The 15,335-nt window shown below is 36.1% G+C and overlaps 1 protein-coding gene across 1 annotated transcript; it reads left to right on the forward strand.

The window, feature by feature from the left end:
* The first annotated feature begins 9,527 nt into the window (after window positions 1-9,527).
* On the forward strand, window positions 9,528-13,429 carry LOC107718141 (phosducin-like). Its single transcript, XM_016525120.1, has 4 exons — window positions 9,528-9,645; window positions 10,702-10,765; window positions 11,506-11,654; window positions 12,834-13,429. The coding sequence occupies exons 2-4, from the start codon at window positions 10,720-10,722 to the stop codon at window positions 13,350-13,352; spliced, it is 714 nt and encodes a 237-aa protein (XP_016380606.1). The 5' UTR covers window positions 9,528-9,645; window positions 10,702-10,719; the 3' UTR covers window positions 13,353-13,429.
* The last annotated feature ends 1,906 nt before the right edge of the window (window positions 13,430-15,335 follow it).

Consider the following 15,335-nt stretch of genomic DNA (forward strand, 5'->3'; position numbering starts at 1 on the left):
ATTGATTTGTTAAATCAAATGAAAAATGGTGTGTCTGATTGGTCCAGACGCTACAATGGACAAAGGCTGTCGCTGCTGTGTGAAGACAATAAACTCACGATTGCGACAATATATGGTTTATGTGTTTTTCAAGTCATCTCCAGGTAATAAATACATATAATATATGAATAATGCAGTGCTAACTGACATATCGTTTATTACAGTATAAAAACTATGAAATGTATTTTCTGCCTTATTCTGTCATAAAAATGAAAAATAGTGTTTGTAGTATATTACCCAATCAAAAATTGTCGTAAAGAAAATATAGGGAAAAAAAACAAAACAATTTTTTAAATATATATATATATAATAAAAATGCTTGGTTGTTGTCCAGTAGTGTATTTAATTTCTTAATCAATTAAAAATAAGAGATAAGAAAACATAAATAAATAAAACCTGTAAATTAGACAAAAAAGGGATTACATTACATATTGCATTCGTAGCTTATAACAAAAAAATGATAAGCAGGTGATACAGCCACAAGCATGTTGACACTATGATTTACGCATGATTTTGATCCATGGCAACAAGCAACATACACATACATCCCAGATGTTCACATTCACACATTCTAGTTTAGACAAATTTCACCTGAAGCTCACTGAATACACTGCTAATACTGTTCACAGATTGTGTAAAGTATAAAGCACATTAACACATGCTCAATCATTTTATAACAGGTGAGTATTAATTGCCATCAGACATTGATTTAAAGTCTCTGTTTGGATGCTGTCAAGGAAAATCCAAGAATCAGGTGTAAACATGCCTGGTTGTCTGTTATTATTTTCTGTTGTACATTGGCTTGCCATAGAAACAGAGTTAAAGTTCGGAAAATATTGCAGAGCCAGTGTGAAAAAAGATATGTGAACAAGAAGGCGTTGTGTGTCTTTGCACAAATGATTGTGATTACATAACCAGTTCATACCTGAGCCAACAGGGCTTCCATTAAGGATGTTAGTCTGTGCACTCTATTAAATTTCCTGGCCTGCTTCTACTTGAAAGATGCTGAGCAATGCTGAAATTCTCTGCAGTGATGCAAATTTCTTAAATATTGGAGTTAATTAATGTGACAACAAGTATGAATACAAAGCTCTGATTGTTACTTCACCTCTCAAATGAGGTAGTGGATTCAGTTTAAAGGGGTCATGAACTGCATTTTTTTATTATTTATTATTTTATAATGTTCTCTGAGGTTCACTTATAATGTTAGTGTGATTTTACATCAAAAAAACATCATCATTTAGAAGTAATAGGCTATTTTCTATCCTCTTTTTGAGCCTGTCTGCAGAACGGTCTGTTTTTATAGGCGGGGAGCATTCAAGACTCGCAAGTAAACGCCCACTGCTATGATTGGCTAAAAGATTAGCTTATTAAAATAACAGATGGACGCTGCTGAGATGTACTCTGAAAACAACATGGGTCATTTGGATTAAAAATTTATAAATATTTAGTATATATCAAACAGTCTGGAACAGACAATACAATAGTGGTAGAAGCACATTTACTCACACTTATGTGTTGTGACATTACTGTTGGATCCACTCTAGTCAGACTCAGCACTGCGTCATCGTTTACTTTTAGTCTCTCTGAAAAGCCTGCACCATTAGAGCTCTTTGCTTATTTTACCTTGTTTACTCGCGTGAGCAGCGCAACGTGACTATAGACATTAGAACCCATTATAATGGGCGATTCTGTCTACACTGGATGCAGATTGACACAACAAATCCCCGACAGTAAACTGATGTTCTGCTCTATTTCTGACATACTCCAAGCATTCGTGCTGCTTCTGACCTGAAAGAGAAATTGATTCGCGACATGACGCAACAGTGCTCGTGTCCGATCTTGATATGTTAGGATCAGAAGGAAGGCAATTCAAAGCCACTTTTTCACAATTTACACTACACAGTGTCTTATAATCTTGTAATATCATCTGTATGGTTCTGTTGATGGAGTAATCCTGTATTTGCATCTCTCTAGTATTTCCTCTCCTCCTGCAACAAGTGTGTGTCAGTGGGCGGGGCTAAAGAGGCAGTGATGTAGAAGCAGGCGTTGATCTTCTCCTGCGGAGGCGGTGCTTAGCCACACTATTACATCATAAAGTGGCACAATCCAAAACGAGTCGTTTTCTGAGCATCACAACTTTGATGGAAAGGACTAATGTTTTTGGATAAATTTATATATCTTTCTTGCAAAATATTTCTTACACAAATGTAAATTTCAAGGTGCTAAGCCATACTTTTTTTTTTTTTTGTAAAGAACTTATATCCTACCTGGACACTCTCCTTACATTCAGCAACTCTAAAGCCCTTAAAACCATCTCACTGTGTCATTCTTATGATATTTTCCTGATTCCTGAACTTATAATTGATTTAATTTAATTTATTTACACCTGGCATTGGTTTTGTATGTTCTTAGCAATAATAATAATAATAATAATAATAAATCCACACACAAAAAAAGCTGTTTTTAAACTAACAAGAAAGTTTTGAGTTCTGAAACTTACAGGATGTTTTTATAGTTCATTGACCTGTTATATGTCAAAAGATCAAGGGAATTTGATTTCTCAGTTCTTGACCCCTTTAATATCTTTGCTGTCATTCTGAACTGCCAAAGAGTGCCGGCTCTGTGTTTAATCTCTAAAGGTTGCTTTTGTTCTGGCAGCATTACTGACCAAAAGAAACCAGCCTAGACCAGCATGGAAACTCACAGCAGAGAAAACACGACGGCGGTGGCTCTGGACTCGTTTCCTCAGTTATTAATCTAATTTCTTTTACACTTGTTGGATGAGGACCAGCACTTTCCCAGAAATGTCGTAGGAACCACTACATGAGCAACTCTCTTACAGTATATAATTCATTCAGCTAGTTGAAGAGCTTTGCCCACTACTTCCTCATGAGTGTATACCTGATTACCTCCTCAAAGAATATGAGCTCATATAGTGATGTATTTCCTCTCCTCCTGCAACAAGTGTGTGTCAGTGGGCGGGGCTAAAGAGGCAGTGATGTAGAAGCAGGCGTTGATCTTCTCCTGCGGAGGCGGTGCTTAGCCACACTATTACATCATAAAGTGGCACAATCCAAAACGAGTCGTTTTCTGAGCATCACAACTTTGATGGAAAGGACTAATGTTTTTGGATAAATTTATATATCTTTCTTGCAAAATATTTCTTACACAAATGTAAATTTCAAGGTGCTAAGCCATACTTTTTTTTTTTTTTGTAAAGAACTTATATCCTACCTGGACACTCTCCTTACATTCAGCAACTCTAAAGCCCTTAAAACCATCTCACTGTGTCATTCTTATGATATTTTCCTGATTCCTGAACTTATAATTGATTTAATTTAATTTATTTACACCTGGCATTGGTTTTGTATGTTCTTAGCAATAATAATAATAATAATAATAATAATAATAAATCCACACACAAAAAAAGCTGTTTTTAAACTAACAAGAAAGTTTTGAGTTCTGAAACTTACAGGATGTTTTTATAGTTCATTGACCTGTTATATGTCAAAAGATCAAGGGAATTTGATTTCTCAGTTCTTGACCCCTTTAATATCTTTGCTGTCATTCTGAACTGCCAAAGAGTGCCGGCTCTGTGTTTAATCTCTAAAGGTTGCTTTTGTTCTGGCAGCATTACTGACCAAAAGAAACCAGCCTAGACCAGCATGGAAACTCACAGCAGAGAAAACACGACGGCGGTGGCTCTGGACTCGTTTCCTCAGTTATTAATCTAATTTCTTTTACACTTGTTGGATGAGGACCAGCACTTTCCCAGAAATGTCGTAGGAACCACTACATGAGCAACTCTCTTACAGTATATAATTCATTCAGCTAGTTGAAGAGCTTTGCCCACTACTTCCTCATGAGTGTATACCTGATTACCTCCTCAAAGAATATGAGCTCATATAGTGATGGCATATTTGTAACATTTTAGTGACAGTAAACAAAATAAAAATGACATGACAAAATAACAGCATATGTGTCTGCACAGCTAGCAAATGAGGCTTGAAATGTAGACTAGGCCTAAATAAAAGTTGTTTATTGTGTTTTGAGAATGAGAATGGTTCAAGGCAACTCTTCAAATAAATGACCACAGTTCACATAATTATAAATGCCAAAATTACATACTGGAGATGCGGCCAATGCGTTTATCCTTTGCTAATGGCTGCTTCCTGAAGCGACTTTAATTTGGAATGACCCTTTGAGTATCTGCATACTGTTCCCACCATGCCCTTAAAAAATAGTTAGCCCAAAACAGAAAATTTGACAAATTACTCATCCTCAGGCCATCCAAGGTGAGTTTGTTTCTTCATCTGAACTGATTTGGAGAAATGTATCATTACATGCTCACCTCTGCAGTGAATGGGTGCCGTCAAAATGAGAGTTCAAACAGCTGATTAGAAACATCACAATAATCCACTAGTAATCCACACGACTCCAGTCTATCAATTAACAAAGTGAAAAGCTGCATGTTTGTAAGAAACAAATCCATCATTAAGGCATTTTAACTTTAAACTGTCACTTCTGGCCAAAATACCAGAGAGTATTCTGACGGCCCCCATTTACTGCAGAAGATCCATTGGTGAGCAAATGATGTAATGCTAAATTTCTCCAAATCAGTTCAGATGAAGAAGCAAACTCATCTTGGATGGCCTGAGGGTGAGTACATTTTCTCAAAACTTTCATTTTTGGGTCAACTTTTCCTTTAAAGGGTTCAAAAAATATAGTTTGGAATTATTCTGATGTTTCATCAGCATTAGAATGAGGGTGTATACACACACACACACACACACACACACGTCTGGTTCACTATCCTTGTGGGGACTCCCCATAGGCGTGTATGATTTATAAGCTTCTGTACCCATGGGGACCTCGATTTAGGTCCCCACGGTGACACAAGTCCCCATGAGTTGGTGTGTATTCAGGTTTAAGTCCCCACCAGTGTAGAAAAACCTGTACACACACACACACACAGACAGAGTATGGATCAATGAGGCTGTTTTTTGGCTTAACTTTTTTTCTTTTTTGATAAGTTAGACTTCTTTGTCATATGATGGCTAATCATCCCCTCTATACAGGTGGTCTGAACTCTCACTTGTTATCTCTTCCAGCAACAGACGTTTCCATTCCCAGTCTGTACACACACACACACACACACACACACAGACAGAGTATGGATCAATGAGGCTGTTTTTTGGCTTAACTTATTTTCTTTTTTGATAAGTTAGACTTCTTTGTCATATGATGGCTAATCATCCCCTCTATACAGGTGGTCTGAACTCTCACTTGTTATCTCTTCCAGCAACAGACGTTTCCATTCCCAGTCTTGCGCCAGATGCCTGTTGTGTATCCAGCCAAAGCGCCAAACCCAAAATGCGTAGACAGAGACAAAACCCTAATTCAGAAATTCCTACTCCACACGCACAGACCATCAGGTTTAGTGAATCATTCTGTCTTCTGCAGCATTTTTGTTTTGAATATGGCTTTACTGTCATTACAAAAACAACAAGTACAGTTATCAAAGCTGCTACAATCCGGTTTACAGCAAACCGTGAGTCAGTGGGAGAAATGTGTTTAAGGATGATTCTTTTAGTTTTCTTTACAGGGAAGTAGAAAAAACAGTTGGTGTAATAAATCAGATTTGTGGCAATCCCAGACACCCCATTCATACTTTTCAAAACTGTAGAGAAACAATATTCCACTTAAATGTTTGTGTGAAAGTGATCAGTGACATCACTTTGAGCTGAGCAGAGGCAGTATGAGTTGATATCATCGAAGGAAGAAATCGTGAGGTTTACACCCGGCTCAAAACAAATAAACAGAACTGTGTCCTTAGCAACAGGCCTTGCTTAAGCAATTTTAAAAATGTGCCGGTTCTGAGCTGAAGAGAATTGATTATCTAGTTAACTTTTACCCTTAAAAGTCCAACACATCCGGTCAAGACACTCCCACTCAACCGTCCACTGTGTCTGCTTTACTTCAGATGTTTAAACATCTCAGATATTTAAAACATTTAGATAGAGACATTTTTTATGAATCAAACCAGAAATGCCCATATTGAGCTGAGAATAGAGACTGAAATGTAACTGAAAAGTAACTGAAATGCAGAAAAAGAGCTTCTGGTCACTATTTTACTGACATTGTAACTGATTTCAGTTTATTAAGAGGATGTATATAAACAGATATTAGAAGTGTACACAGGTGTAGAGGTCTTTGACCACTTCATTTTGTTTTGCGTCACTCTGTATATTTGGCTTATAAACAGTGTTTCTTGTGGTGGTGGTACTACTGTAAATTTCCTGTTTCCTGTTCCTGTTTTGTTCAGGTGTCATAGTTCATTTCCAAGGCTCATATTACAACAACTTTTTTTATGAAATCAACACCAAACAGCTACTCTAATAAACAGTTTCATTAAATTATATTTTGAGGCTCTTAAACTCTTAACTCTCAAATGACCCCGCATCCTTAAATACAGAGGTGCTTCTATTTAGCTTTTTTTCTTATTTAAAAAATGTTTGAATAAATAATGTGAATATTTTTCAAAATCCTTTTTATTTCAAGGTTTAAATTAGATTTCGAATCCCTGATTGTCAGTTTGAACCTCACTGAAGTTTATGAATGATTTAAAATATGAACTTTTATGACCTTCAGCAAACAACATTGACTTAACTGGTAATCATATAGCAATGTTGCCAATAGCTATTTTTTTTAAAGTATTGTGTAATGCTGTGTGTTGAGAAAAGTGTCTAGTCTGTTGTCATCATCTGACCTCATACAGTGGGTGAAACTCAACTCAAGCATATATATAACTATATATAAACATACATATATATATTTACACACACACACACACACACACACACACATATATATTAACCATATCCAGTTTAAAAAAAACATTCATGTAAAATTAAAAGAGTCAGAGTGGTTACTAACTCATACGGAAGTAAGCATTCCTGATGGGTGAAGATTACTTCAAAAATCCAGCACAATCCAGCACTAAGGTCTGTTTAGACGCTCATTTCCGCCGCAGATTATGATAAAACCATATGAGGTCAGCCTGAGAAACACTCACACGTGTTGTCGTTTCAAGTTTCCTCTGGTGGGTCTGTCGTAAGAGCGGAGATTCACACCTCCTCAAAACTTTCACTTCTTACACAACAGGCTGTCTGACTCCTTTAGCTGTGCTGTGCCAGGCGCTGCCGCACTGCTGGTAACATAGTTACTGCATTACTGCATTACTATGGTGGTTATATGTTTTAAAGTATAAAGCAGATTTGTATAGTTCACATAGTTTGTTTTATTAGGACATTATAGAATTTCATAACAAATATGGTTATAAATTCTAAAATACAAAATGCTTCAAATGTTTGCTGGATTGTTGTCACATTTGTGACCCTGGACCACAAAACCAGTCTTAAGTCACGTGGGTATATTTGTAGCAATAGCCAAAAAAACATTATTAGGGTCAAAATTATCGATTTTTCTTTTATGCCAAAAATCATTAGGATATTAAGTAAAGATCATGTTCCATGAAGATATTTTGTAAATTTCCTATCGTAAATATATCAAAACTTAATTTTTGATTAGTAATATGCATTGCTAAGAACTTCATTTTGACAACTTTAAAGGCGATTTTCTCAATATTTTTATTTTTTTGCACCCTCAGAAAAAATAAAATTGACCCTTATGACTGGTTTTGTGGTCCAGGGTCACATTTTTTTAACTGTAAATTTCTTGCAACCACAGCTGCCAGATTTTTAAATTTGACAGAATAAGTGAAAATCAACATGCTCAGTTGTTCATATGCACACTATTATACCAAAGTTTGGACACATACTGAATTTATGCTTCTCATGGACCTGAAAAACTTTTGATTTACTTACATTTAAATGCTTGAATTTTTTTAATTTAATTAAATTAATTTTTTTAAAGAAAAATAAATGGTATGATTTCTTTACCAAAAAAAAAAAGGTTAAAATTGTTTTATTAAATTTTATTAAAAATGGAGCACATTTTGACCACATAGTGAAGGAAAAGCAGTCAACAAGTGTTCATCAGTTTAAAAATGATCCTAGTATGCACCTCATGAAGTTGAGGTTAAAATAGAATAGCGTGCGCAAAGCTGTAATCTATGTAGGTCATAAAAGAGGCTGCTGAGGTATTTGTTTAGAGTATATTATCAAGGGATCTGAAGAAAAAGTTAAACAATGTGTAATGCTACACGGTACCCAACAAAGTGTGTCAAATAAGGGTGTGTTAACGACTCAGAAATACACCAAAGAAATGACTGTGCAAACAGCTGGTTGGCAGATTGCCCTGCTCAGATAAAGCATAAGTCTGCTGATATAACATCATACTGTAGTTGCTGGGAGATCTCTCTGCTGCCCACTCACACAGCAGCTTATGAAACCTTCAAGACATTTCAGTGGATTTTACCACCATCTGGTGATGCATGAAAAACATATTTTTTTGGCTAACTAGTGTTTCCTTTTTCTAGACTAATTTACTCCTCTTTTTGTCCCACTGCAGAGGGTGAGAGAATGTAAAGTAAGCTGAGATGAGATAAGAAGGACATGGAACAACATGTTAGAATCACTTACACAAGTCATGTGCAGACAGGAGGGGATATCAGTCTGTACACCAAGTCTCTCTTACCCAAGAGTACCTAACCCAGGTGTCATAACACTTCACATTCATGTCATAACGAATAAATGCAACACTAGCTATTAGAGATGTAATCGCCAGCAAACTTTATGAAGATGAAAAACACATTATGAAATTACGGTTCCCACACCATTTTCCGTTATTCATTATAGCTGGATAATAATAAAATTAAAACAAAATAATACAATCAAATTTCTTTAATAGAGACTGTCCTCTCAAAAAAAAACAAACAAACAAAAAAAAACATTATTTTCTTCTTCTTCTTTTTTAAATAGACATTTTCGTGAGTTTTCCAGGTCTTAAAAATCTGGTTAATTCATAAGCATGTACTGTAAAATATTAAGTAGGCCTATTTGTTAAATAGTTCAAAACAGTTCAGTTCAGTTTACATGCATTCAATAATTAAACAAACCTAACCTAAAAAGGAACACAAATCACGCTAATGGCGACTTAAAAAATAAAAATAAAACATCAAAAACACTAAATAAATGTTTTATCCTTTCAACATAAAAGACAACTAAATGTACAGATCCTCATAATTTCACATGTTTTGACCAAGCACATAACATTTAATTATCAAGCACAAGGGATTATGGGTATTCCCACCAGGCCAGCCACAATGCTTCTCCAGTAGATATGCTCAGTATTAGGTGCAACAATTATAAGCTGAAAGCAAACTCAAACTGTTTACTTTACAATACAATATTGCAGTGTGCGTGTGTGTGTGACAAACTAGAAGTTGGATTTCTTGCACTGTAAGTGCCAGGCTGTGTTTTGTCTATTTATCTCTCTCTGTGACGTGCTGCTTTAATTCCTCTACTGTAATCCTATTACATCACACCGTATTATTTCTGAAATGTAACTAACCATGATGTCAATGGCATTATTATCTGAGACAGTACACAGCAAAGACAGGTAGTCACAGCAAACACTCAGGTAAGAATGACATTCTTCTGACTATTCTGTTGTTTACTCTACCTACATGCAACAGATTGAAAATATTGAAATGGTTAATGATCACTTGAGCATGTTTCTCTGAGATAGTTCTTTCAGTTATTATACTGTATATGCAGGATGCTCAAACAATAGAAAAAATAAATAACCTGGTGAGCAATATATTTCACGTAATAATGTTTCATTATGCAGTTGTTGGTGTTTAGGTGTATAATACTGCAACAACATATCTAAATCCTGCATAGGCCTTAGATAGACCTGCTGTGCATGAATACTGCAACTAGCACTTTTGCTAATGGAACTTGTTGATGTGAGTGGAAATCTGAGGTAAGATAAAGGGATGGCAAAGCGATCTGTAGGAGCTGGATTGAACAAGATTACTTCTGACGTATTTCTGAGTATGTCTTGTTCGTAGAATCCAATGTAGTAGCTGATCAGCACAATTCTTCGCTAAGCTAACATGCACAACGGTAGTGTTCTGTGAAAACCGCATAAATGCAGGTGGTTTGTTAAGCTTGAGATGCTCAACATTTCCTTATTCAGGTGTGTATGTGTAGCATTAGTATAATATTTTGTACATTAGTACAGCACTTTTACATGCAAGAGAACATGAGCACTGTGGGCAAACCCATTACTCACAACAATATAATCTGATTGTAATTCTAATCCATCACCTATAAGAAAGTAATCTGCTAATTCCACCTCAACCTGGATAATTGTAACATACTCTGACAATGTCAAGAGCTCATGCAGCAGAAATAAAATCTACTTTGGTTACATTAGAATAACTGCACTAGTGTAACTGATCGTAACATAAAACTTCCCATTTGTTTGTTCATCTCATATAGTCTGGAAATATTAAATATAAAATATTAACCCCCTCAGGTCATTTCTTAAGAGGAAGTTGCTCAAGATGGGCATATTCAGATGGAGCAACAACTTACTATCATTCTTCCATCCTTATACTGAAACCACAAGCACAAATAAATTAATAAAGACAAAAAAAGGGCTCATAGGAACTGTAATTTCGATCATCAGCTCTCCTGAGGATTCATCATGTCAAGTTCACCTGAGATTGAGGAACTACCAGCAACACAAACAGGTGAGAAAAGATTTAATTACTGATATCGAAGCAAAGAAAGACCTACGTTATAGAGTATCACTCTGATTGCACAACACATCCTGCTAACATCTATTTGTTATTTACACTAATGATGAGGTAATACTTGAGATTTCCCTCATTATGCTGTGATACACTCAAGATTATCTGTAATTAAAGGCTGCATTCTGGAAACTGCATTCTTTTAAATACAGAGTTCTGGCATGAAACTCTAGATGACACAGTCCGATAGGTCTAACTCAATCTGACCTAATGACATCATTATCACATGGCACAGCTGATTGGTTCTCTACTGTATCGGTAGCCAATGAGCTCCCTGCTCAACATTCAAATATATGACTAGTACTGCCGTAGCAGTTGCAGCTTGCTTCAGAAACCCTCCACCTTCCCCAGCTCCACCTGTATAGATCTGATATGAGGTGATCGTGTATGCTATATGGGGGTTATTTCATGTATGTTATATTTGCAGCAGCAATATTTCTTACATGCTCACAGCAGCATGTTGTGGATGTATTGGCAGTAGCAAGTCTCGGTACTTGCTCTGCCACAGCAGCATAGCAGATCTATTCCGCCAAGACCAAATACATTAACATTGTCATGTACATTACCATGCCAATCCCTCCGAGAGTTGTCATGACAGAACAAGATTTATTCAACAACGCATTGACTGAAATGACAAAATCAGATCTTAAATGACAAAAAAAAAACACATTGCATCTCAGGGCCCAAAGGTGTGATCCATGACTGGAGAAAGTTCAAACTTGAGAGTGAGGACCATGAAAGCGTCCCTTCCAACAAGAGAGAGCTCCTCAGACAGATGTCCAACCCCAAATCCAGTAATGACGACACCCGGGAAAAAGTCAGCCGCAAGGTAACAGTGAAAAATTCCCAACTGACATCTACACAAATATAACAAGCACAAGAAAATTAGTCGTTTTAATTCCAAATACATCCCATCATTATAGCTTACCAGTCAAATGCATACAGCTACTCATTCTGTATAATTCATTTTTTCCACATTTTAAATGATAGTAAAGTCATCAAAACTCTGAAATAACAAAATAATGCAGTGATTAAAACAATTTAAGCAAATCTTCATGAGGTAACCATAGTGCCTAATAAATTGTGTTGACTACATTTCTAAAGATTTTTAAATAAATGTTTTTGAAAGACATCTCTTATGCTCACCAAGGCTGCGTTTTTTTAATCAACGATACATTTCTGTGATGCAAAGCTGAATTTTCAGTAGTCATTACTCCAGGTGTCACATGACCCTTCAGAAATTATTCTCATATGCTGATTTGCTGCTCAAGAAACATTTATTAATATTATCAATGTTGAAAACACCCGTGCTGCTTAATATTTTTTCTGGAAACCACAATATTTATTTATTCATTGTGGAAACCACAAAACATTTTTTTTAAGATTATTTGATGAACAGGAAGTTAAAAACAACATTTATGTGAAATAGAAATCAGTTGAAACACTTTTGATGAATTTAATGCATCCTTGCTAAGTAAAAGTATTAATTTCTTTGTTTAAAAAAAATCTTAGTGACCCCAAACTTTTGAACGGCCTTCACTATTCGGTCTACTCCAGGGTTCCTCAAATCTTGCCCTGTAGGGCCAGTGCACTGCAGAGTTTAGCTACAACCCTGATCAAACTCACCTACCTGTGATTTTCTAATGATCCTGAAGACATTGATTAGCATGCTCAGGTGTGCTTGATTAGGGTTAGAGCTAAACTCTGCAGGAAAGTGGATCTCGTGGACCAGATTTGAGGATCCCTGGTCTACTTCATTAATAAAAATATATATATTTTTAAAAATGTACATTTTGTAAAGAAATTCATACATAAACACAATTTATCATTTACAATTAACTACAAAACTAATTTCAAGTGTTTAACACTAAACTGAAAGATTTTTAAGATAATCAGAATCATTTCAGAATCGATTCATATGAGTTTGTCCAGTATGTTGACTGGCAGTTTAAGAGTTGCTTTGCATATATATTAAAATTGCTGTGTTTCTTTGTCTGACCACATGCAGATGAGCGTTCAGGAGTATGAAATGATCCAAGAAGAGGATGAAAGGTGTCTGCGTAAGTATCGCAGGCAGTGCATGCAGGAGATGCACGAGCGCCTGAGTTTTGGGCCTAAATTCGATGCTGTGTTTGAGTTGGATAGTGGGGAGGCCTTCTTGGATGTCATCGAGAAAGAGCACCGCATAACCCTAGTGGTTGTACACATCTATGATGATGGGATCAGAGGATGTGACGCTCTCAACAACTGCTTGACTTGCCTGGCAGCAGAGTATTCCACCGTCAAATTCTGCCGAATCCGAGCTTCTGCCACAGGGGCGGGTGAGCGTTTTTCAGATGACGTTCTGCCCGCCCTGCTGGTGTACAAGGCTGGAGAGCTGCTGGGCAACTTCATGTCTATTACAAAGCACCTCAATGAGGAGTTCTTCGCCATGGATGTGGAGAACTTCCTAAATGAGTATGGTCTGCTGCCAGAGAAAGAGTTTGCAGCCAGTCCTGATGAGGAAGAGAATGCTGACGTAGAATAATCAAGGAAATTCAAAGGGTGGAAATGAATTACATTAGTCAACCTGTCAGACTTGTTTCAGAGATAGATCGAGTAATGACGCTGCACTGTAAAAAGTAATCACTGAATCTACTTAAGAAAAGCGAGGTTACAGTGTGTGACTACTGGGCCATGACTCCCAACAAACACGCACACCTCAAGGCATCTACTAGCACGTGATTTACAGCAGTTAAATACTTCATAGTGTTATCAAAGGCACACAGTCATGCTCATTTCATTTGCCAGGGTTCCCACAATTTTTGACTAATGAGTTTCCATGAATTTCCTATGCCCTTTCCAGTTTGTGATTTGTGAGTTTCTAGTTTGTGATTACCGGATAAGGATTTTTAAAAACCATTCAAATTAAGATCAACTCACTCATGAATCATTCTGACTGATTTATGAAGCAGTTCAGCTGATTTGCAGTGAAAGGGAAAAGACTCACAAGGATGATTTTTCAGATCCATTGAGAAGTTCTCCACTGCATCACGTCGCAGTGTTTTGGTCGACTCAAGTTTAAGTGCTGACTTCTTGTCCTTTCCCAATCCCGTTCCCCTGTCTTGTTGCTGCCTCATAATCCAGTAGAGCGTTTCACAATCATTATATTTATATTAATAACTTCATATATTTACTGGAATTTGGTAATTGCAGCATATGACAAAAACATTAATGTGTTTTGCTACTGCTATTTTAATTTCTTCAATGTGTTGGTAGTCCCTGCGTATGCGCAATGTGAACGTGTACAGGTGATTGGAGACGACATAAAAATATATATAAGGCAAAAATGCCCCCAAAATATTTATATATATATATATATATTTAAAAAGACAAGGGAAAAAAATATTCACTCACAAATTGAACATTATTATGGTTTGCGGAGAAGCTGATGGAATATTTTATTAAGAAGACAATAAATAATAATGTACATGTTAACAGGTTTGGGGTTTGTAATTTTTAAAAAAAGATAATACCTTCATTCATCAAGGATGCATTGAACTGATCAAAATTGATTATAAAGACATTTATAATTTTACAAAAGTTTTTTTTATTTCAAATTAATTCTATTCAAAGAATCCTGTAAAAATGCAGGGTTTGCACAAAAATGTTAAGCAGCACAACTGTTTTCAATACTGACAAGAAGAAGTGTTTTGTGAGCATCAAAACAGCATATGAATGATTTCTGAAGGATCATGTGACACTGTAGTAATGGCTGCTGAAACTTCAGCATTGCCATCACAGAAATAAATTACACTTTAAAATACATTAAAACAGAATTTTTTTTTAATTCACTCAGTGTGACTGCTTTACTGTATTTTTGATCAAATAAATGCAGCCTTAGAGAGCAAAAGAAACTTTTGTTCAAAACATACAGACCTCAAACTTACAGTAGTGTACATTACAGAAATTTATTTTTTTTGTATTAATTTCTCTGACATGTCTCTGAAATATTCTGAAATGTCCTGGTTTTCCATGATTATGGGAACTCTGATTTACAGAGAATGAGAGCAGCCATCTTATTTGAGCATGCTTAGGCTTGCCACATGGAGCAATTTGACATGAAAGTCAAACTGTGACACTGTACTTGTCATCCATTATGTATCGAGCTGCTATCTGCTTAATGAATAAATGATGAGAAAAAAAAGTGTGATTTCATATGTTGTAATGCTGCACTACATGACACCAGAGTGACTTACTTCAATAAAACACAGAAAGGCCAAGGACACTCCTCACACCCAGATTTACGCATAGGCATTCTAGGCACGTGCCTATGCTCGCTCGTCCAGGGGGGGCCCAAACACAATGAAGAGATATATAATATTTTGTTATACTATGGGCTATCTACAACAATAAAAGAACCAAAACCTCAGAAGACATTGAGCAAATAAATATAACAAACAAAAGGGTAAAAAATGACAAACTATTTCCATGTCTTCCACCTTTTTTTTGTACGGAAATCACGCTTTCT

Source organism: Sinocyclocheilus rhinocerous, unplaced genomic scaffold (genome assembly GCF_001515625.1).
Source record: "Sinocyclocheilus rhinocerous isolate Xijiao unplaced genomic scaffold, SAMN03320098_v1.1 scaffold480, whole genome shotgun sequence".
In the NCBI taxonomy this organism is placed as follows: Eukaryota; Metazoa; Chordata; class Actinopteri; order Cypriniformes; family Cyprinidae; genus Sinocyclocheilus; species Sinocyclocheilus rhinocerous.

Bases quoted from the DNA above. Each gene is read 5' to 3' on its own strand.
- LOC107718141 (XM_016525120.1), top strand. From the start codon at position 10,720: ATGTCAAGTTCACCTGAGATTGAGGAACTACCAGCAACACAAACAG. The intron at 10,766-11,505 runs GTGAGAAAAGAT...ATTGCATCTCAG, and splicing joins ACTACCAGCAACACAAACAG to GGCCCAAAGGTGTGATCCAT. The intron at 11,655-12,833 runs GTAACAGTGAAA...GACCACATGCAG, and splicing joins GGGAAAAAGTCAGCCGCAAG to ATGAGCGTTCAGGAGTATGA.